Below are 22,424 nucleotides of genomic sequence, written 5' to 3'. Positions count from 1 at the left end.
ACCATGTTGCAAATCTACCATTGCACAATTATATTACTGGTGTTTCTTGAGTGGAGGAGGATTCTTTGGATCCCTTCAAACACCAGGACCTGGATATGCCTAGTAAAATTATGGTCGGGGACGACCATATTTAAGTGGGGAGGCATGTAGGAGATGATCGTACTACCCCCACTCCTAATGTGTTTTATGTCATGCTATGTGTTTTATGCTGAACGTATTGTATATATATATTGCAGATTATAGAGAATGTGGTAAGAAGCGCTGCTGCTGGAGGATGCAATTTGTCAATGTAGCAGAGACAGAACTGTGTAGTGGCTGGCGCCACCTAGCGGCCCAGAATCCAATGTAGAAATGTTTTATTGCATAATATGTACTGTATTATAACTGTATTAATGATATGTACAGTATATATATTCGTTAAGTAAGCTGAGGGTGTAGGTCTTATAGAGGTAGTAGTGTTAAGCCCGCTTTACACGCTACAATATATCTTACGATGTGTCGGCGGGGTCACGTCGTAAGTGACGCTTATCCGGCATCGTAAGTTACATTGTAGCATGTGACATCTACGTGCGATTGCGATTGAACAGTAAAACGTTCATCGCATGCACGTCGTTCAATTCCTAAAAATTGAACGTCAGGTTGTTCATCGTACCCGGGGTAGCACACATCGCAGTGTGTGACACCCCGGGAACGATGAACAGATCTTACCTACATCCCGCGGCTCCCGCCGGCAATGCGGAAGGAAGGAGGTGGGCGGGATGTTTACGTCCTGCTCATCTCCGCCCCTCCGCTTCTTTTGGCCAGCTGCCGCGTGACGTTGATGTGACGCCGAACGTCCCTCCCACCCCAGGAAGTGGATGTTCGGCGCCCACATCGAGGTCGTATGGACGGGTAAGTACGTGTGACGGGAGAGTTATTTGTTTGTGCCACACGTTTAACAAATTGAACGTTCCGCACATATGATGGGGGCGGGTACGATCGCATACGATATCGTATGCTGGATCGTATGGTGTAAAGCAGGCTTTAGACACTTCATGGTTGTAAAGGTTGGAAGGTGTGACAGAGGGCCAGTGGGTTGGTTAGCAAGATGGCCTTGTGAGGTTTCAGTTCTGTAGTGGGGTTCCTGGAGTGAAGACATGGCCTTCTAACTTGGGCCCGTCAAGGAACCCAGAGGTATCCTCCAAGGGTCAGGAGCCTATGGCTTACCTCTGGATGGGCTTAGAAGAGTCCAGGGACGGGGCAGAGAACCTTGGATGGGCCAAAGAAAGTCAAGTGACGAGAAGCTGTTAGAGGCAGTGAGAGGACCACAGGTAGCCAAAGAGAGAAGAGGGGGAAGTGTAAACATAGACCCGGCAGCTGGGGGACTAGGTCCCAGTTACCAGGATAGGCCAGGCGGAGTACCCCGGGAGAAAGCGGAATTGTAGAAGTGTGGTCATGTTTGTCATGAAGGTGGAAGATCGAATAAACTGTTCTGTTATTTTACCAAGAGAATTCCAGTGTCAAAAGTTTATCTGCTACGTCTATGATGGTGACTCACTGCAGGATCGTGGACGCTGCCCTGAAGAGAACCGTAAGCATCACACACACCACTGAGTCCCTCTGGCGAAGGAGTGCAGAGTCGTCATGGCCTGACGTCCACACCTCCCTTTATATTCATCATATCTATGACAACACTATTGGACTCAGCAGGAAGGGTGGATCGGATATTGAGTTGGAAATGGGCTATCTGATCCTATCGGTTGTAAACCTACTGATCCCAAAAATAGTGCTTGTCAGAACTGGGACGGTGACTTCGCTTGCCATACACTTCTCCATTCATACTTTATTAGATTATGGGAGTTTGCCAAGTGATGTATCTGGTGGTCTCCAGCATGGAATGATGGTGTGTATGCGTGGTATTTTAGGGTCCCGATATCAGGATGGGTGGGATCCTTACAGCTGGACTCCATTAATCAGACAGTTATTCTGTGAATAGGTGATAACTTTTCATGTTGGGAATGACCCTTTATATGACCCCAATGGTTTCCTTCTTGATTTCCTATGTCGCACATATAGTGGTTGTGCTTTCTGGCCAAGTGTAAGGAGGCCCATGATGATCCATGTTTTGGTTCAGTATGTACATGTTAAAATATGTAAGATTTGGGGGTCTCAAAGGACTTTGCTTAAACCATAAACTTCTATTGCATTTTGATAAGTAGAGGAGCACTTGTGGGTGACAATATAAGCTTGAACGAGCGCTTACCTTGAGGAGGTGCCCAATGCTGTGATCAGGGCTTGCAGCAATCCTCCGATGAACACCCAAGGGTTTTTACGAGTGACAAGAAAGTAAAGCAGAGGAAGGACGACGATGGCGTGGATAAGAAGCCCTATAATTACAGTGATGGTGTACATGCCAAGCTGCCCACCAACCACTCCCATATCTTCCATCTCTGCAATCTTCCCAGCAATCAAAAACAGGATTCCTATGGGGGCATACCTAGGAACAAAGTTACCATATGTCAAATACACTAAAAAGCATAATATTGTTACATTCATACTAGCAAAATTTTAGGCAAGCCCTTCCAGTAGTACACTGCATGCGTTGGGTGCAACCAAATAATCTGTATCCCCTTTTTTAGACTGTGCCGCCTATCCTTATTCTTATGCACCCCCCTATGGAAGAAACCTATTTAAAGCCAAGCTTCTTGTGAGATTTAAGTCTGGTGTTGGGAAGCTTTTTGGCTGAGAGAGCCATGAACGCCAAATTTTTTAAAATGTAATTCCATGAAAGCCATGCTCATTAGGAGGGAGCGGCGGTGGTGGAGCGGCTCAGAAGGTCCCAGGAGGCAGGGTAAGCAATGCTGCGGGCACGGAGGAGGTGTTGTCACAGCTCAGGAGGGTCAGTGTGTGGAGGGTCAGCCATACTGTTGCATGCTCGGGGGCTTTCATGGCGACAGGCACCATTGATCTGCTGGCGTGCTGCTTTGAATCTCCTGCAGTTGACAAGATTGACTTCCAAGAAAATGGCCACGGCGCATGCACAGATCAACGCAATGGACTTCAAGAAAATGGCAGCGGAGTCCTATCTGCGCACGCGCCCCTTCCACGGCCATTTTCTTGAGGTTGATCTCGTCAACTGTGGGAGATTCAAAGCAGCCTGCAGTCAGCCGCCGTGACACCCCACGAGCCTGCAGTATTGCCGACCCTGCACCACCACTGCCGATTTGGCAAGCCATATGTGGTTTGAAAGATGCACCCCCATTTTTCCCCCAGTTTTGAGAGAAAAAAAGTGCGTCTTACAAACTGGAAAATACAATATTTTTTTATTAAAGATTTGTCTGCGAGCCAGATACAGCCATCAAAAGCGCCACATCTGGCTTTCGAGCCATAGGTTCCCGACCCCTGTTTTAAGAGATTCAACAACTCTTCTAGGGTCATAGGCCATTCCTTGGATGTTGTGGTAGTCTTACTATGTATGGAGTATTCAATGAAAAAGAAGTGCCACCGATTCATCAACACTGATATTTTGCACGTTGGTATTGATGAACCATGTGATGGAGTAAGGTAACACTCAATATGCATAGACCACCATTAAATGATGAATTTTAATAGGTCCTGATAAGGGTGGAGCACCTAACATTCATGAGCAATATTGTAGGCCTTGTGCACACCTCTGTATTACGTTTCTGTAATGTGACACCCACTTACGAAGCCATGAAATTTGGTATTTCCATTACAGGCTGCCATGGCATCAAGTAGTCCATAGCCTTAGAAATGTATTGATAACAAATTGAGCTTTGATTACTCTCCCTGGATCCAGCGCCGCCTCTACCCACGGCTCTGTGTATAGACTACAGTAGTCATACCGCATACAATCACTGACTTTACGGCTCTGAGATGTCGAAAGCTCAAGCTACTGAGGTCACCGACTCTAACGTTGACCAACAAAGACCAGAGCAACATCGAGAGGCAGTTCTTGACCCGAGGAACGTAAGTAAAGCTTAGTTTATTATTTTATCCATTACTGAGCCAATGGGCCTAATTTATCATCAATACATTGATACTCACCACATAATCACCGCAACCAATCTCATAATGGCCTCATTGAGGCTGTCAAAGAAATCCTTTAAGGCTTTCCCTTGTTCTTTCATGTTTCCAATCACCAGACCAAAGCACATCGAGAACACCACAAGTCCCAGAGCATTAACTCCATTCACCGCTCCTGGGACGGGAACCATCTCCTCCCGAAATTTGGTTAATGATACCATGGCCTCCGATACATTGTTCATGACTGAGGCCAACAAGGTTTCGTTTTCGGGCACGGGAATCTTAAACTGTTTCTTCTCATAGAACGTCTTGAACTAAACAAGATAAAAATGGTAAAGATTAGTCGTATAAAAAAGACATAAAAGTAAGAGCTAATATTGTTGATTAAAGACATGAGTCAGAACTTTTGTTGCAATATATCTAAACTTAAAAATGAAGCACTGAAAAAAAATATATATTAGTAAGAAACTAACTACTGTTTTGTTTCTTTCTTCACCTATCCAGACCTGTATGCCTCCATGGCTCCAGACAACAAACCTTGTGTAGTCTGATCCTGATACTTTTGCTAAGGTGAAAATGAAAAAAACCCCGAACATTTGTTGCAGATTTTAGACTACCCAAGTATCTTTTATTGTTGTGCAATCCGTCAGTAGTAACAACCCTCGTAAGATGTGTATACGGGCATGTAGATCATAGGAAGAGGAATAAAATGATACCCTGATATCAGCGATCTGATGAATGATTCCAGAGAAATCCAAAATGTGCTTAATATGTAAATGAGCTGTTAAGATCTATGGGCCGGACACAGAGCTCCTTAAGAATCTGCCTCCTGAAATTATTTTAAATGAAAGGGGATGTTAGCAGCATGAGACATGAAATGACTGACAGTTTATTCTACATGGCTCACCCTTTCATTTAAAATAATAATGGAGGCAGATTCTCGGGTAGACCTATGTCCCTCCTGTAGATCTTAACAGCTCATTTACATACACTGACAAGCAAAAGGGTAACAATGTTTTCCACTTTTGAATTTCAGGTTCCATATCTCACCATCCACTACAGCTTCGAACGTGAGACTACCTACATTTTATAGACAATCATCTTGGCTATTTCATATGTAAATTTGACTTGTAGCTATTTGGCATATGACTAGTTATGCAGATTCTTGTCATGTCACTGCATTGTTACTGTTTTGCTCCTGATAATAGAATTTTGTTTTTCCTGTATACTATAAATTACAACTTGTTCTCATATTCCCTAATATCTCAATGTGTTATTAAGTTGATTCTCAAGCAAAAGCTCACTAATTCAAATCGAAGAACCGCCATGAAGAAGATTTCCTAAGAAAAGAGAAACAGCATCATCCAGGTCATCGATAGCGGTCTTTTGGCCAAGAAAAATGCAAAACTGCATCATGTAAGGCCATCACACTTAGAAAAATATGAAATGAAGTCCGTCCATCCATTCATAAGACAAGAAGTGACGTCCAGGCAAAATATTGGTGTTAGCATGTCGCTCATTACAAGGTTTATCAGTTCTGGTGCAACAAACCTGGCAGTGGAGGCAGCTCGTATGCTCAATAATAGTGAGATCACGGACGTCCATGCAAGCACCGGACGACACATGTTACACAAGTCTGGAATGGTGGCCCCAAAAAAGGCAAAGAAGCCTCCACTTCAACATCGTCATAAGAAGCGTCGGCTCGAGATTACAAAGAAGAACAAAAAGTGGAGGATTGGAAACGGGTGATTTGAAACGATCAGATGAAAGTGAATCGACTGCTCTAATGGGTGCAAATGGGTCTTCAAGAATCAAGGGAAAAAGGGGCTAACGGATTAAGAAACTGCAGGAACTGACAACTTGTCAAGCCTGATGATATAGGGCTGTTTCACACGGTATTGGATACTTGACCAGGATCGATGGTGGTATAGTGTCCTACAAGTTGAGTTAATTCCTAAACTCAAGTACTCAAGTACTATGGGTAAGAAAAGGACAACATAGTGTTCCAGCAGGACAACGACTCGAAGCATACAGCGAGACTGGAGAAGAAATGGTTCAATGACAATGAAGTAGAGGAGCTGGTTTGTCCCCACAGTTCCCAGAACTCAACGCAATCTAACAAGTGGGTAGAGGTAACCAAAAAGCTGTATATATTGTTAAGTGAGCCGACCAGAATCCACCAACATTGGCAACGTGTACAGTAGAAGAGACCTGGGATCAGATTTTGGTGGAGACATGCTTGAATCTGATTGAGAACCCAGAAGGATTCAGGCAGAGGGGAAAGCCAAAGGTAGATTTACAAAATACTAACAAAATAATAAAAATGTTAACTTAGATTTTTAGGAGCAAAACAGTAACAATTCAGTGACATGACGAGAATCTGTATAACTAATCATATGTTAAATAGCAGCAAGTCAAATTTATGTATGAGATAGCCAAGATGATTGTCTATAATGTGAAGGACGTCTCACACTGAAAGCTGTAGTGGATGGTGAGATATGGAGACTGAAAGGCAAAAGGTCAACACATTGTTACCCTTTTGCTTGTCAGTGTATGAGAAAAAATGTGGATTTCTCTGGTATAAGACATTGGATCGGGATCACTTTATTCAACTTTCTATGATGCCCAAATAAATGGCTCGGGAGAATTGATCCTACTGAAGGGTGAAGGATTTCCTTTTTAGAATTGAGTTCACTGAGAGAGTTCGGGGTATATTTATTTGCACCACATTAATGCCATGTATATATATTCCCTTGCAATGTATTATTTTTGGCAGGTTGTGAAGGAAGATGGTCCACTGTACTCCGTGGTTATGTTGTGTGTGTTGCTATTGAAGGAGGAACTACTTCTGGATAACAGTGGCAAATTAAGTATGGGGGACTTTTTGGGCCCAAGAAGCTGCTGGTGCAAACCGGAGAACACAACATAGTGATTCTGAAGCAATAACGTGGGTGTGCAAAAGGAAAGCCAGTAAAAGCCGGAGAATTCGTGTTATCATGTGAGTGTGCACTCCGGTGGTAGAGTGGAGCAGGTGACTGACCAAGGTTTTGGTCACCTGGTGGGGCAAATGAGTCCTGTGCTGAGGCAGTGTAAAGTTACATACTGCCAATGATGACAATCTACGTGACCACTACGGGGTCCATGAGAAGGGGGCAGAGGTGAGGCCAGGTAGAAATCAGGAAGATTTGTATGTAGAAAGCTCATGTGCTGAGCCTGCTCCATCTCTGGTGGGTATTGGCTGTTTTACACAGCAGATATCTGCCAGCTTCTCCTAGCAGTAAAACCTCTTAGATGCCATGGTGAACAACGACCATGGCATCTAAAGGGTTAAATAGGGATAACCCCCTCTGTCACCTCAATTGACCCTCAGAGATGTGATTGTGAGAACATGATCTGGTGTTCAATGGCAGACAGGAGCCCATCTATTCAGCCCTTACTTACGGGGACCCAGGATTTCTATGCTTGTGTTGAGCAGATGGACTAGAGTGATACGACTGATTGGTTGCCAGTTGGAATGTGAACGGACCTCATAAAGGCAGTATGGCCCCTCTGTTAAGTAAGGCCAGGTAAGTGAATCACAGTATGTATGATGACAATGGTGGTGTAAGGCTTTAAGAGATGTAGGTATGCAAAAGTGCCACCTAACGCCTAATGGCTCAAGTGTATCGTTGTCCCACGTGGTCAGAGTCTGTTGGAGCTGTGGGACTAGTCAGCCTCGTTGGGTAACCCTAACCCAGGGAGGCTGTAGTCAGGTTTGGAAGAGTCATCGAGGGCCGGTTGAGACTGCAGTGAGGTCTGATTATCCTGGCGGCCTGTGACATGGACTGTAGAGTGGTCTGCGGAGTAGGTAGTGGAAGAGGGGCTGAGCTGAAGGCCTTGAAAATCAGGGCCTAAGAGTTTGGTGACCAAACTGATAGTACATGTATTAATGGAAATAATCTAAAGGGAGGTCTGAGTGTCCTGTAGTAGGAGTTTCTGGGCCCTTGGAACTCTGAGGCGCAATGACATAAAGAACAGATGGATCCACACGTGTAAGGACTGCATTAAAGACTGGCGCCTCCAGGCGACAGGACGTGAGACAGTGGCCATTGTTTATCAAAATTGTCTACAAGTAAATCTGTCCATGTTGCCCATAGCAACCAATCACAGAGCAGCTTTCATTTTTTAAACCGCTCTTATAAAATGAAACCTGTGCTGTGATTGGTTGCTATGGGCAATCTGCCCCAGTGTCGGTGATGGGAAAATAAAATGGCTAGATTTGTTCTGTGGATATTCAGTCTCCTTATTCTACATCGTTCTTGTACAATCTCACGTTTCAGTACTGAAACATCATGTATTTAAAGTGACAAAATACAATGTGTGACACCATCGCGATCAGTAGAAGATTAATTCATTTGTTCTGCACTTGTCTCCGTTGTTTAAGTGCAACCATTAGGAAGACACATAGCTCTGCACAGGAGCTGTGTACACAAACTATGGCAGAACCCTTTACATTGGCATGATATGTGCCGCCCCCACGTCAGCAGCCGGGCTGCTCGGATCCAGATCCGCGGTGGCTTGAGGGGTCTCCGGACCCGGGGGTCGTGCGGCTCCTCAAACAAAGGGGGTTATTTACAGAGGATGTGTTAAGAGTTCGTGACACCACCCGTGGTTTGTGGTAATTTGGGAAGTACCACCGCTGCAGTTGGGAGTACCCGGGGCGATGGAATGGGGCAGCCAGGTGTTAGGACCCTCCCCGGGTAAGGGAATGCCCCGGGACTCGGTGATGGTGTTGGGAGAATGCCGTGGGGAGCGCAGTGGCCACTTTCATACTCACTCAGTCCATAAAGCTGACACCGACAACTTGATAAATCAAAGTTCTGGACACCGCTGCCGCTGAAGGGAGCTAGTTTGGACCCCGTCCCCAATGGTGTTGCCCGGTGATCCGTGACCTGCCTCCTGGCACTAAGTTACTTCTCTGTTGGTCCTGGTAGTGTGGAACTAGCCGGGTCCCACTCCCCAGTATGGCTAACTGTGGGAGCTTGCTCTCAGGGTTCACGCTTGGGATTTACTGGACCGTATTTGTTGAAAGTCCTATCCCCCTCGTTGCGCTAGTGCCCCGATTTTGGAGCGGGTGGAGAACGGATCTTGAAGGCTCCGTTCTCGTTGGGTCAATTGTCAGGTTGCCTGAAGCTACTCCCTGACCTAGGGTCCACGTACCCCATCGTTCCCTGGTCCCAGCCCAGTGACGGTGCAAGGCCGCCGGCTATCCTCCTCGACAGTTCCGTGCTCCTTGCCACGATCCCCTGCGACCGGGGGTCCAGCTCCTACTAGGCCTAGACCAGCGTCTGCCACTTAGTTGCTTCCAAGGAGCCCTGCTCTTGACCTCCTCTCTCCTTCACCTCCAAACTACTTCTCTCCACTGACTGACACTCCTGACCTCCCCTTAACCAACCCCCCAAGTGGGCGACCCTATTCCACTCAGGCCGTCCACTGGTGTGTCTGGTGGGTGTGGTGCAGAGTGTACTTAGGACTTTGATTGACTGCTGTTGGCAACACCGTTAGTTGGGGACCCATAACCAAGGAGGAGGTGGATATTGCACAGAAGGGCAGATTGCACAATACCCTGTGACGACCAGATAGGCCAGGGTGTCACATTATGTCTGTGTCTGGATGACAACCAGTATGGCGGCCATTATATTTCCAATCTGGGGATTATTACTCCACTTCCATGTTCTGAACATCAGCCATTATCATGGATCTCGTACCTGTTTGAAGCAGGCCTCCACCATATTGGGGGGGAACATATTTCTGTCAGAAAGGAGATGAAATAGAGAAAGATTACAAAATTATATATATATACACACACATAACTAGCACCCGCTGGACCCCGGTATCTGGGGGCCCATCAGGCTTCTCTGTCACATAGGCAGCCACCAGATACAGACACTAATAAGTAACGTACCTGATTAAATCGAGGAACGCGTCAGCAGCGGTGACTTGTTCGATTTTGCCCTCCCGATGCATTTTTTCTTTGCTGCCCTTTCCTGGGTGGATGATGATGACGATGATAATTCCAATGATTACGGCAATGACCGTTGTTGTCATGTAGTAAACGACAGCTCGGATTCCCATTTTCCCAGATGCTTTACTGTCCAGGGCCGCCATACCTAAAAAGAACAAAATAAGTCCTTTAATGTATCCTGGATGTGGAAATATGGAAAGGGCAAATGGTGGAGGGTGGGTTGTCAACACTCTAAGCCAGGGGTCACAGGCCCATGATGTGTGGCTCATGGCTGCCAGCTAGGTGCATTTTGCCATCAGTCACAATCCATTTTCTCGACGGATCCGTCGCAGATTGTGGCTAAACTGATGCGACGGATCCGTTTTTTGGCGGATCCGACTAGCTGGGGGCTAAATAATAATTGGAGCATGCTCATTAAAAAAAAACCGTTTATGACGTTGTCATTTGACCGATGACGACGGATCCTGCGCCCATAGGCTTCCATACTACCAAACGACGGATAGCGACGGATCCGTCGCTGTCCGTTTTTTCGACGTACACAAAAAATGTTACTGTAGACGTCGTCTCTGTCCGAAGGACAAACATTTTTCAACGGATCCGTCAAACGACGGATTAAACGTCGCAATCCGTCGTTAATACAAGTCAATGAGAAAAAAACGGGTCCAGCGGCATCAGTTGCTGGATCCGTTTTTTTCAAAATTCGATGGATTGTGACTGATGGCAAAAAACTGATGCGTGAAAGGGGCCTTACTGTGGAATAGCTTTGGCTCCCATTATATGTCATGGGAGCTCTGGGTGTCTCTATCGTGAGGGTCGAGAGCCAAATGTGGCTCTCAAGGTCAGAAAAGTTGGGGACCAGTGCTTTAACCCTACCTAACTATACCCCCTAAACAAATTAGGCATTCTGAATTCCCCTTCTAGAAGCTACTAATATTCCTCCTGGGTGCCCAATCCTAAACTGATAATTCCACGTTCATGGCACCGCATGCAGATTCATGTCAAAGTGGCATTCGCCAATAGATCAGGCCACTCCAAAAAATGTATTATGAAATTTCGCACCTCTAAAAATGTTGCACTCAGGTCAACTGCCCACGTGTCCCCCCATGCTGTTCCACTGGGAAATTCTTGGTTATGAGTCCAGTACAAAGGTCTTGTGTTTGTATCCCTGCCGCTCCCTTTCCCTGACCCATGGCCATAGTTACGCCCTTTTGTTTGCCATACAGATCCTCAGGGGAGGGAAATCCTGTGCAGCTTCCTTACCCCAAATAGCCATAGCTGTACTACTATTCTCCAAGGGCCCCATAGCAGCTGAGTGGTCTGCATTTATAGCAGGAGGAGGCATAGCAAATATGCCACCGTTTGCATGAGGGCCCTGTAGATGCAATGGCCCACTGTCACTTTAAAGGTAGATTCTACTGGTAAATTGCATGGAAGGGACTACTTTTACGTTTGGTGAGTGCCACTTGGTTACTTTCTATTTTTTTTTTTTTTTTTTTAACCTTCTTTTTATTAGTTTTTAATAACAAAACATATAATCAATAATCCTATAATACAATACATTATGATTATGTTAAACTACAAAATTACGGATAATGTATCTCCTCGAATCCCAATCCCCCTCCCGACCTCCCCTCACCCCACCTATTTTCTATTTTTTTGAATATGATAGAGGCAGACCATACACTGAGAAGGTGATAGGCTCTTCTTGGTACCATCTGTGCTGCTATTGGGTGGAAGAAACTTCCCCTCCCCTGAGGAGCTGCAGCCAAGGGGAAATGGTCCAATGAGCATGGAGGACAAAAAGACCCAAAGGTCTCAGGCTGTAGGGCACACATTTAGCTAATGCAACGGAGTGAGATATCAGAGTTTTTGGGATATTATTGTTGATCTGTTGGGTAATATGGGCATTTACCCATATGGGGACAAACATTCAAGTGCTGAGAACTCTTAAGTGAGGACGTCCAAATAGAAAACCTTCTGTTCAACGTCTATTCACCCGGCCTTTGTTCTGGGCTGATGTAGAGTGAAACTGGATTTTTTTTCCCTACCACGTAGCCCCCAGAAGGGCTTGTTATGTCTTTATCTCGACTCAGTGTGACCGTTTCACACTCGCTTAAGGAGAAAGGGTCCGGGAGCCTAATAGAAAGAGAGGGGATTGCGGGAGAGTTTTCTTGTTTGCAAGTTCTGTTTGTCCCTCACGTCATCCCCTTTCACCATTCGAGTGCAGCGCGGGGAGACAAATCGCCCGGTCTACACTTGGAATTGCTGTGGCAACACGAGAGGCATCCTTGTTTGTGGTGTCCATTGGCGCTGCAAGTTTCCCAGGGTCTGTCATAGATGAGAGCGGGGAGGGAGGTGGGGGCCACCGTGCATGGCAATGAATACAATATTAGGGATGTGGGAGAGAGATTTGCCGGGGATTAAAGGAGAACATACATCTCTTTGCAACAATGGAAGCTTTTGCAAACGGCCGGTGAAAGAGAGAAGGACGGACACAAAGACCCATGACACATGACGGATACAGAACTAACTTTATTGCACCTCCATCAAGTATCCGTGTCAGATTTCCATTCAGCGCTGACAGTGATTAGTACCTCGTATAACACTGAGCCGTATTGTGCGCCAAAATATACAACATATTTATACAGTACACTTGTTAATAGACACCTTTACAAGGGAAAAATGGCTCCGGCTTTATATACATGAAACACAATTATTGTATCGTAAAATGAGACAGCCATTTTTATAACTTCTAGTTTGTTTTTCAATTTTTATTTGCTGCTTGTGCTCTCAGCTGATCTAATTGTATCTAGTGCAGAAAATGCTCTGTGAGCTAAACATTCCAGATTGATACATTGTATCCATTGCAGAAAATGCTCTGTGAGCTAAACATTCCAGATTGATACATTGTATCCAGTGCAGAAAATACTCTGTGAGCTAAACATCCTAGACTCCAGACTGATACATTGTATCCAGTGCAGACAACGCTCTGTGAGCTAAACACCCAGACTCCAGATTGATACATTGTACCCAGTGTAGACAACACTCTGTGAGCTAAACATCCCGGATTCCAGACTGATACATTGTATCAAGTGCAGAAAATGCTCTGTGAGCTAAACATTCCAGATTGATACATTGTATCCAGTGCAGAAATACTCTGTGAGCTAAACATCCTAGACTTCAGACTGATACATTGTATCCAGTGCAGAAAACGCTCTGTGAGCGACACACCCGGGCTCCAGATTGATACATTGTACCCAGTGTAGAAAATGCTCTGTGAGCTAAACATCCTAGACTCCAGACTGATACATTGTATGCAGTGCAGATAATGCTCTGTGAGCTAAACATCCTAGACTCCAGACTGATAAATTATACCCAGTATAGAAAACGCTCTGTGAGCTAAACACCCGGACTCCAGACTGATACATTGTACCCAGAGTAGACAATAGTAATAATAATTTATTCATTTATATAGCGCTATTAATTCCACAGCGCTTTACATACATTGGGAACACTGTCCCCATTGGGGCTCACAATCTAAATTCCCTATCTGTATGTCTTTGGAGTGTGGGAGGAAACTGGAGAACCCGGAGGAAACCCACGCAAACACGGGGAGAACATACAAACTCCTTGCAGATGCTGTCCTTGGTGGGAATTGAACCCAGGACCTCAGCGCTGCAGAACTACAGTGCTAACCACTGAGCCACCACAAGACTGCAGTGCTAACCACTGATCCACCGTGCCGCCCAGACAACACTCTGAGCTAAACATCCAGGATTCCAGACTGATACATTGTATCCAGTGCAGACAGTGTGGGGTACCACAGGGGTCAGTATTGGGCCCGCTTCTTTTCAACATATTTATAAATGACCTTGTTGGGGGCATGCGGAGTAGAATCTCAATATTTGCAGATGATACTAAACTCTGCAGGGTAATCAATACAGAGGAGGATAATTTTATATTACAGGGAGATTTATGTAAATTGGAGGATTGGGCTGAGAAGTGGCAATTGAAGTTTAATGTAGATAAATGTAAGGTCATGCACTTGGGTAGAGGAAATAACATTTATGATTATGTACTTAATTGTAGAACACTGGGTAAAACAGACACAGAAAAAGACTTGGGTGTATGGGTGGATGGTAAACTTCACTTTAGTGGCCAGTGTCAGGCAGCTGCTGCCAGGGCTAATAAAATAATGGGATTAGTGATGAGCGAGCATGCTTGTAACTACTCGGTACTCGCACGAGTATCGCTGTACTCGGGCTGCTCGGCGGGGACCGAGTAATCTCGCGATACTCGTGCTGTACTCGTGGTCTTCATCCCTGCATGTTGGCGCTCTTTTGAGAGCCAGCCCTCATGCAGGGATTGGCTGGCAGACCACTGCAATGCCACAGCCCTGTTAGTTGTGGAATTGCAGTGATTGGCCGGCCTGCACAGCGTGACCGAGCCTTTATATCGGCCGGCGCGCTGTGCTCTGCTCACAGCTATCCAGACTGTCAGTGCAGGGAGAGTGTCGCTGATTCAGGGAAAGGTTTGCGGCCCTTTATAGCTTTTTCAGTTGCAGGGCTGCAAACAGTGTGACCAAAAGTCCTTCTCAGGACTATTCTAGTTGTATACAGGCAGGCAGGGTATAGCCAGGTCGGAGTACAGTAGCAGAGTCCTTCTCAGGACTATTGTTGCTATATACAGGCAGGGTATAGCCAGGTCTGAATACAGGCTAGTGACCAGAAGAGTCCTTGTCAGGACTATTGTACCAGTATACAGGCAGGCAGGCAGGCAGGGTAGTGGTGACCGTATACCAGCCTTCATCATATCTGGGGCTGGTGTACACAGTGTAAAACAGTCCAGATAGTGTCTGACTTGTCTGTAATTGTCGCTCCCCAAAAAAACCTGTTAGGTTCTTATTGCGTCCGTGCTTGGTTTTTAAAACCGCACGTGTGTGCCTGTCGGTGGCAGCGTACAGGTGCACTTGTGTGCAATTTCCACAAACTTTGATATAACGCACAAGTAGTGAATATACACGTCAGCAGTGCACAGCATTGCAAAATGCGCAAGGGCATTGGCAAGAAACAAGGAAGTGGACGTGATGGTGGTGCAGGCAGAGGCCGAGGTCGTGGGCAAGCTCTAATTTGGCCACAACAAAGGGCCACATCTAGTCGCTCGCACGTCCTGTCCCAAATTCTTGGGGACCGCAGCAGTACACCGCTCTTGAACCAAGACCAGTGTCAACAGGTTGTTAGTTGGATAGCAGATAATGCTTCCAGTCAGATTGGCACCACCACAAACACTCTGTCTTCCACACGGTCAAGTGTCAGTAGCCGTGATACTGCACCGCACATTTCTGAACCTGATCCTCCTTCCTACCACCAGGCTGAGTACACGTCCTCCTCGGACATTAATGATCCCACACTTGGACACTCGGAAGAGCTGTTCACGTTTCCATTCACACATTCTGGCCTCTCGCCAGCTCATATTGAAGTGGGTCATGAGGAGATCGTCTGTACAGATGGCCAAATATTTGAGCAGCCACGTTCTCACGAAGTTGGCAACGTGTCTCAACAAGTGGTGGACGATGATGAGACACAATTGTCAGGAAGTCAGGAGGAGGAGCAGGGTGCGGAAGAGGAAGACGACGTGGTGGATGATCCAGTAACTGACCCAACCTGGCAGGAGGATATGCAGAGCGAGGACAGCAGTGCACAGGGGGAGGGAGGCGTAGCATCACAACAGGCAGTAAGAAGCAGGGTGGTGGCCCCAGGCAGAAGTCAAGCAACCGTTCCCCGGAACAACACGACGACACAAGGTGCCTGTACAAATGTTAGGTCTTCCCGAGTCTGGCAGTTTTTTAAGTTGGATCCAGATGATTCAAAAAAGGCCATTTGCAACACCTGCCATGCCAGCATCAGCAGGGGTACCAAAACTAGCAGCCTGACCACCACCAGCATGATCAGGCACATGTCAGCCAAGCACCCGACTTTGTGGGAAGTACAACAGAGTCGAGGAGCAGTGCTTGCTGATGTCACTGCTACGTCTTCGCTGGTTGTGCATGCGAGCCAATCCCCTGTCCATGCTGCCTGCGAACAAGCCTCCTCCACTCCTGCACCTGCAGTTGCCTACGCAGAAAGAACACCATCATCAAGCACGTCCTTGTCCCAGCGCAGCGTTCAGTTATCCATTCAGCAAACCTTTGAACGCAGGCGCAAATACACTGCCAACACCCCACATGCCACAGTTCTAAATGCTAACATTTCGCGACTGCTTGCGCTGGAAATGTTGCCTTTTAGGCTGGTGGAGACAGAAGCATTCCGTGACCTGATGGCGGCAGCTGTCCCACATTACTCGGTCCCCAGCCGCCACTATTTCTCCCGGTGTGCCGTCCCCGCGTTGCATAACATCACACGTGCCCTGAACAACGCTGTTTCACCCAAGGTCCACCTAACCACAGACACGTGGACAAGTGCTTGTGGGCAAGGCCGCTACATCTCGTTGACGGCACACTGGGTTAATATTGTGGAAGCTGGGACCCAGTCTGAGCGAGGGACGGAACACGTCCTTCCCACACCAAGGTTTGCAGGCCCTACCTCAGTCAGTGTTTCACCCACACTCTACAGCTCCGGAATGTCATGCTCTTCAGCCTCCTCCTCCTCCTGCGCATCCTCATCCACTGTACCCTCCACACCAGTCACAAGCTGGAAGCACTGCAGCACTGCCTCGGTGAAGCGGCAACAGGCTGTGCTGAAGCTAATCTGCATAGGTGACAAACCCCACAATGCAGAAGAGCTGTGGACAGCTCTGAAACAGCAGGCAGATCACTGGCTCACACCTCTGAACCTAAAGCCAGGAAAGGTCGTGTGTGACAATGGCCGGAACCTGGTGGCGGCTTTGAGGCGAGGCCAGCTGACACATGTTCCATGCGTGGCCCATGTGCTCAACCTCGTGGTTCAGCGGTTTCTAAAGTCATACCCAGAGCTGTCTGATCTGCTGGTAAAAGTTCGCCGCCTGTCTGCACATTTTCGAAAGTCACCTACTGCTTCAGCCGGCCTTGCCGGCTTTCAGCGCAGTTTGCATCTTCCGGCTCACAGACTGGTGTGTGATGTCCCCACGCGTTGGAATTCAACTCTGCACATGTTGGTCAGGATATGTGAGCAGAAGAGGGCAGTTGTTGAGTACCTGCATCACCTAAGCCGTCGGGAAATGGGTCAAACTCCACACATAACACCTGAGGAGTGGAGATGGATGTCAGACCTATGTACCATCCTCCAAAACTTTGAGGACTCCACCAAGATGGTGAGTGGTGATGACGCCATTATTAGCGTCACCATACCGCTACTCTGCCTTCTAAAACGGTCTCTGCTGAAAAACAAACATGATGCATTGCAGGCGGAGCGCGATGAGTTGCAGCAAGAAACAGTAGTGGGTGTGGGTGATAACACACAGCCCAGCCTCGTCTCATCACAACGTGCAGTGGAGGACTATGACGAGGAGGAGGATGAAGACATGGAGCAACTCTCCGGCCAAATTGAGGATATGACATGCACACCAGTCATATCCTCGGTTCAGCATGGCTGGCCAGAGGACAGGGTAGATGAGGAGGAGGAGGAGGAGGAGGGGGAGGAGGAGGACAGCATGTTCAGTCATCTTGTTGGTCAGGCTACTGAAGTCCTGGCTGTTAAGAGTCTGGCGCACATGGCTGACTTTATGGTAAGCTGCCTGTCTCGTGACCCTCGCGTTAAGAACATCTTGGCCGACAATCATTACTGGTTGGTAACACTGTTAGACCCACGCTACAAGGAGAACTTTTTGTCTCTTATTCCCGTGGAGGAGAGGTCAACCAAAATGCAGCAGTTCCGGAAGGCCATAGTCACGGAAGTAGGCAAAGCATTCCCCTCACAAAACGCTAGCGGCATAGGTCAGGAATCAGTGGACAACCGAGGCGTACAGCCGAGAGAGGCACAAGTCCAATCCGCCAGAGGTAGGGGAACAGTCTTTAAGATGTGGGACAGTTTTCTCAGCCCCTCACGTACCACAGCCCCTGAGGTGCGGGGTAGTGCCACAAGAAATCCTAAGTTTGCCCAGATGCTGAAGGAGTACCTTGCAGATCGAACAACTGTACTCCGACATTCCTCTGTGCCTTACAATTATTGGGTATCCAAGCTGGACACGTGGCATGAATTGGCTCTCTACGCCTTGGAAGTCCTGGCCTGCCCTGCTGCTAGCGTTTTGTCAGAGCGTGTTTTTAGTGCCGCAGGTGGAATCATTACAGATAAACGCACCCGCCTGTCAACTGAAAATGCTGACAGGCTGACTCTGATCAAGATGAACAAGGGTTGGATTGGGCCAGACTTCACCACACCACCAGCAAATGAGAGCGGAATTTAAAGTTTGCCATGTACCTCCACTCACCCATGAGTACACACTTCTGGACTTTGGATAATCGCTGGACTGCTCCTCCTTCTCCTCATGCGCCACCATGATGATGACCGTTACAAATTGCAATACTTAGGCCTTTGTTTCAGGTATACCCCCAGTGGTAAATTTTTTCACCCATTCTTTGCAGAATGGACATTACAACGACAGGAGACCCGCTCCTTTGCAATGGGAACAATGTTTTGAGGCCCTCATGCACGTCTCTACCCAGGGACAACGTGGAGCCTCCCAATTTTTGGCTGCCCTGCCTAAGGGCTATACTACAATAGACCCACTTCCTTACAATGGGCACTTCAGGTTTACAGGCCATCATGCACGTCTCTATCCAGGGACAATGTGGAGCCTCCCAATTTTTGGCTGCCCTGCCTAAGGGCTATACTATAATACACCCACTTCCTGACAATGGACACTTAATGTTTTGAGGCCCTCATGCACGTTTCTACCCAGGGACAACGTGGAGCCTCCCAATTTTTGGCTGCCCTGCCTAAGGGCTATACTACAATAGACCCACTTCCTTACAATGGGCACTTCAGGTTTACAGGCCATCATGCACGTCTCTATCCAGGGACAATGTGGAGCCTCCCAATTTTTGGCTGCCCTGCCTAAGGGCTATACTATAATACACCCACTTCCTGACAATGGACACTTAATGTTTTGAGGCCCTCATGCACGTCTCTACCCAGGGACAACGTGGAGCCTCCCAATTTTTGGCTGCCCTGCCTAAGGGCTATACTACAATAGACCCACTTCCTTACAATGGGCACTTCAGGTTTACAGGCCCTCATGCACGTCTCTATGCAGGGGCATTGGTGAACCTCACAATTTTGGACTGCCCTGGCAAAGGAAAATACTACAAAGACTCACTTCCTCAAAATGGGCACATTAGACTCAAGAGGCCTTCATGTACGTCTCTTCTCAGGGACATCGGAGTGCCACACAATGTTTTCACGTAAAATCTTTCATGTATTAATCTCAAAAAGTAACATACACCAGCTCTATCTCACTATAGGGTATGTGCCCTTAACATTTCCGCCATGAAAAATCATTTTGGGGTCATTTTGGAAGGTTTTCTGGTGAGTCCGTAAAAATGGCGTAAAACGCGGGCAAAATTGTTCACAGCTGTGACTTTTGAGTGATAAATGCTTCAAGGGGTCTTCCCCATGCTGTTGCCATGTCATTTGAGCACTCTTCTGAGACTTTTGTGACATTTTTAGGGTTTCTCCATGCTGCCGGGGGGTCATTTCACAAAAATACTCGGGTCTCCCATAGGATAACATTGGGCTCGTTGCTCGGCCCGAGTACACGAGTATCTTGGGAGGCTCGGCCCGAGCCTCGAGCACCCGAGCTTTTTAGTACTCGCTCATCACTAAATGGGATGTATTAAAAGAGGTATAAGTGTTCATGAAAAAAATATAGTTCTACCTCTGTACAAGTCACTAGTGCGACCGCACCTAGAATACTGTGTACAATTCTGCTCACCGATATATAAGAAGGACATAGCTGAACTGGAGAGGGTGCAAAGAAGACCACCAAGATTATTAGAGGAATGGGGGGGCTGCAATATCAAGACAGGTTATTAAACTTGGGGTTATTTAGTTTGGAAAAACGAAGGCTTAGGGGGGATCTAATCACAATGTATAAATATATGAGGGGACAGTACAGAGACCTTTCCAAAGATCTTTTTACACCTAGGCCTGCGACTGGAACACGGGAGCATCCGTTACGTCTTGAGGAAAGAAGGTTTAATCATAATCACAGACGAGGATTCTTTACTGTACGAGCAGTGAGACTATGGAACTCTTTGCCGCATGATGTTGTAATGAGTGATTCACTACTAACATTTAAGCAGAGCCTGGACGCCTTTCTTGAAAAATGTAATATTACCAGTTATGTATATTAGATTTTATGACAGGGTATTGATCCAGGGAACTAGTCTGATTGCCGGATGTGGAGTCAGGAAGGAAATTTTTCCCCATTGGAACTTGTTTGCCACATTGGGGTTTTTTTTGCCTTCCTCTGGATCAACATGTTAGGCTACGGGTTGAACTAGATGGACTTAGAGTCTCCCTTCAACCTTAAAAACTATGATACTATGATACTATGATACAATGCTCTGTGAGCTAAACATCCCGGATTCCAGACTGATACATTGTATCCAGTGCAGAAAATGCTCTGTGAGCTAAACACCTCAGACTCCAGACTGATACATTGTATCCAGTGCAGACAATGCTCTGTGAGCTAAACATCCCGGATTCCAGACTGATACATTGTATCCAGTGTAGACAATGCTCTGTGAGCTAAACATCCCGGATTCCAGACTGATACATTGTATCCAGTGCAGAAAATGCTCTGTGAGCTAAACGTCTCGGAGTCCAGACTGATGTGTTTTAAAAAACTTTAAATTTAATAGATCTCTCCTTGCTGTCAGTGAATAATAATGCTTGTTTCCACTGGTGGATACAGAAAAGAGCCCATGTGCAAAGAGAATATACTGTATGGGCCCTTTGCGGCCCAAGAGCTTATATAATTGCACAAGTACACTTGATGTGGAGGTAGAAATGGGCCCTGGCCTCTTGGGCCCCTGTGCAGCCGCACAGGTTGCACCAATGGTATGACTGCTCCTACTTGTTTGCATGCAAGAGATGGTAATACAATTGTATGGTGGATATGATTGCATCTGGTGTAGATAACACTCTGTGAGCTAACCGCATCTGCAGTCTCTAGTAGTTTGCTTCAGTGTATCAGGACAGTGAAAAGGTCCCCCCCCTAAAAAAATAACTCAATATTCATATGATAGAGAATGCGTTGCCGATTGCTGATGGTCTGACTGCTGGGACCTCCAAGGGATCCTAAAATCATCAATGGGGCTCTGCAGCCCTGTCCCGAATGGAGCAGAGGTGCACATTTCTTGCCTCCACTCTATTCATTGTGTTGGGGTCCAAGGGTGTTGTCACCCCCACGTCAGCAGCCGGGCTGCTCGGATCCGGATCCGTTGTGGCTCGAGAGGGCTCCGGACCCGGGGGTCGGCGACTCCTCGAACAAAGGGGGGTTATGTACAGGGGATGGTGTGGAAAGTTCGTGACGCCACCCATGGTGCGTGGTAAGGTGGAGTACCACCGCTGTGGCTGGGAGTACCCAGTGGCAATAGTGTGGGCAGCTAGGTGTTTAACCCCTCCACGGGTAGGGGGGGATGCCCCGTGACTTGGTGATGGTGACGGGGGTGTGCCGTTGGGACGGTAAGGGTCACTTGCATACTCACTCAGTCCTATAACGCTGACACTGACAACTGTAGTAGACCAAAGTTCTGGACACCGCTGCCGCTGAGGGGAGCACGCCTGGGTCCCGTTTCTGTTGGTGTTGCCTGTTAGCCTGTGACCTTTTCCCGTGGCACCTTGTCTTTTAGTTGGTCCCTTTAGTTTAAAACTAATCGGGTCCCGCTCCCCAGTCTGGCTAACTGAGGGAGCTTGCTCTCAGGGTTCACGCTTGGGATTTTCTGGACCGTATGTATGGAAAGTCCTATCCCGTTCGTTGCACTAGTACCCCGATTTTGGAGCGGGTGGAGAACGGATCTTGAAGGCTCCGTCCTCGTTGGGTAAATTATAAGGACGCCTGAAGCTACTCCTTGACCTAGGGTCCACGTACCCCGTCGTGCCCTGGCCCCTGCCCGGTGATGGCACAAGGCCGCCGGCTCTCCTCCTTGACAGTCCGTGCCCCTTGTCATGATCCCCTGCGACCGGGGTCCAGCTCCTACCAGGCCCAGACCAACGTCTGCCACCTAGTAGTTCCAAGGAGACCAGTTTCTGACCTCCTCTCTCTCTTGTGACCTCTCCTCTTGAGAGTCACTGCTCAACTCACTGTCTCCTGACACTCCTGACCCCCCCTTAACCAACCCCCCCAGGTGGGCGACCCTATTACACTCAGGCTGTCCACTGGTGTGTCTGGTGGGTGTGGTGCAGAGTGTTCCTAG

At 47.3% G+C, this 22,424-nt stretch overlaps 1 protein-coding gene across 1 annotated transcript in view; it reads right to left on the bottom strand.

Moving 5' to 3' along the window:
• The window catches only part of SLC1A3 (solute carrier family 1 member 3), a 109,183-nt gene that overhangs the window by 9,080 nt on the left and 77,679 nt on the right, over positions 1-22,424 (bottom strand). The window contains exons 4-7 of the mRNA XM_075328573.1: positions 9,971-10,175; positions 9,774-9,816; positions 4,048-4,340; positions 2,243-2,476 (exon numbers count right to left, since the gene is read on the bottom strand). Coding sequence (XP_075184688.1) covers positions 2,243-2,476; positions 4,048-4,340; positions 9,774-9,816; positions 9,971-10,175 — 775 coding nt within the window. The remainder of the gene's footprint in view (positions 1-2,242; positions 2,477-4,047; positions 4,341-9,773; positions 9,817-9,970; positions 10,176-22,424) is intronic.

The sequence above is a fragment of the Anomaloglossus baeobatrachus genome, chromosome 1 (genome assembly GCF_048569485.1).
Source record: "Anomaloglossus baeobatrachus isolate aAnoBae1 chromosome 1, aAnoBae1.hap1, whole genome shotgun sequence".
NCBI lineage: Eukaryota > Metazoa > Chordata > Amphibia > Anura > Aromobatidae > Anomaloglossus > Anomaloglossus baeobatrachus.
The sequence above is the reverse complement of the archived record's forward strand: the minus strand, read 5'-3'. Positions and strand labels throughout refer to the sequence as shown.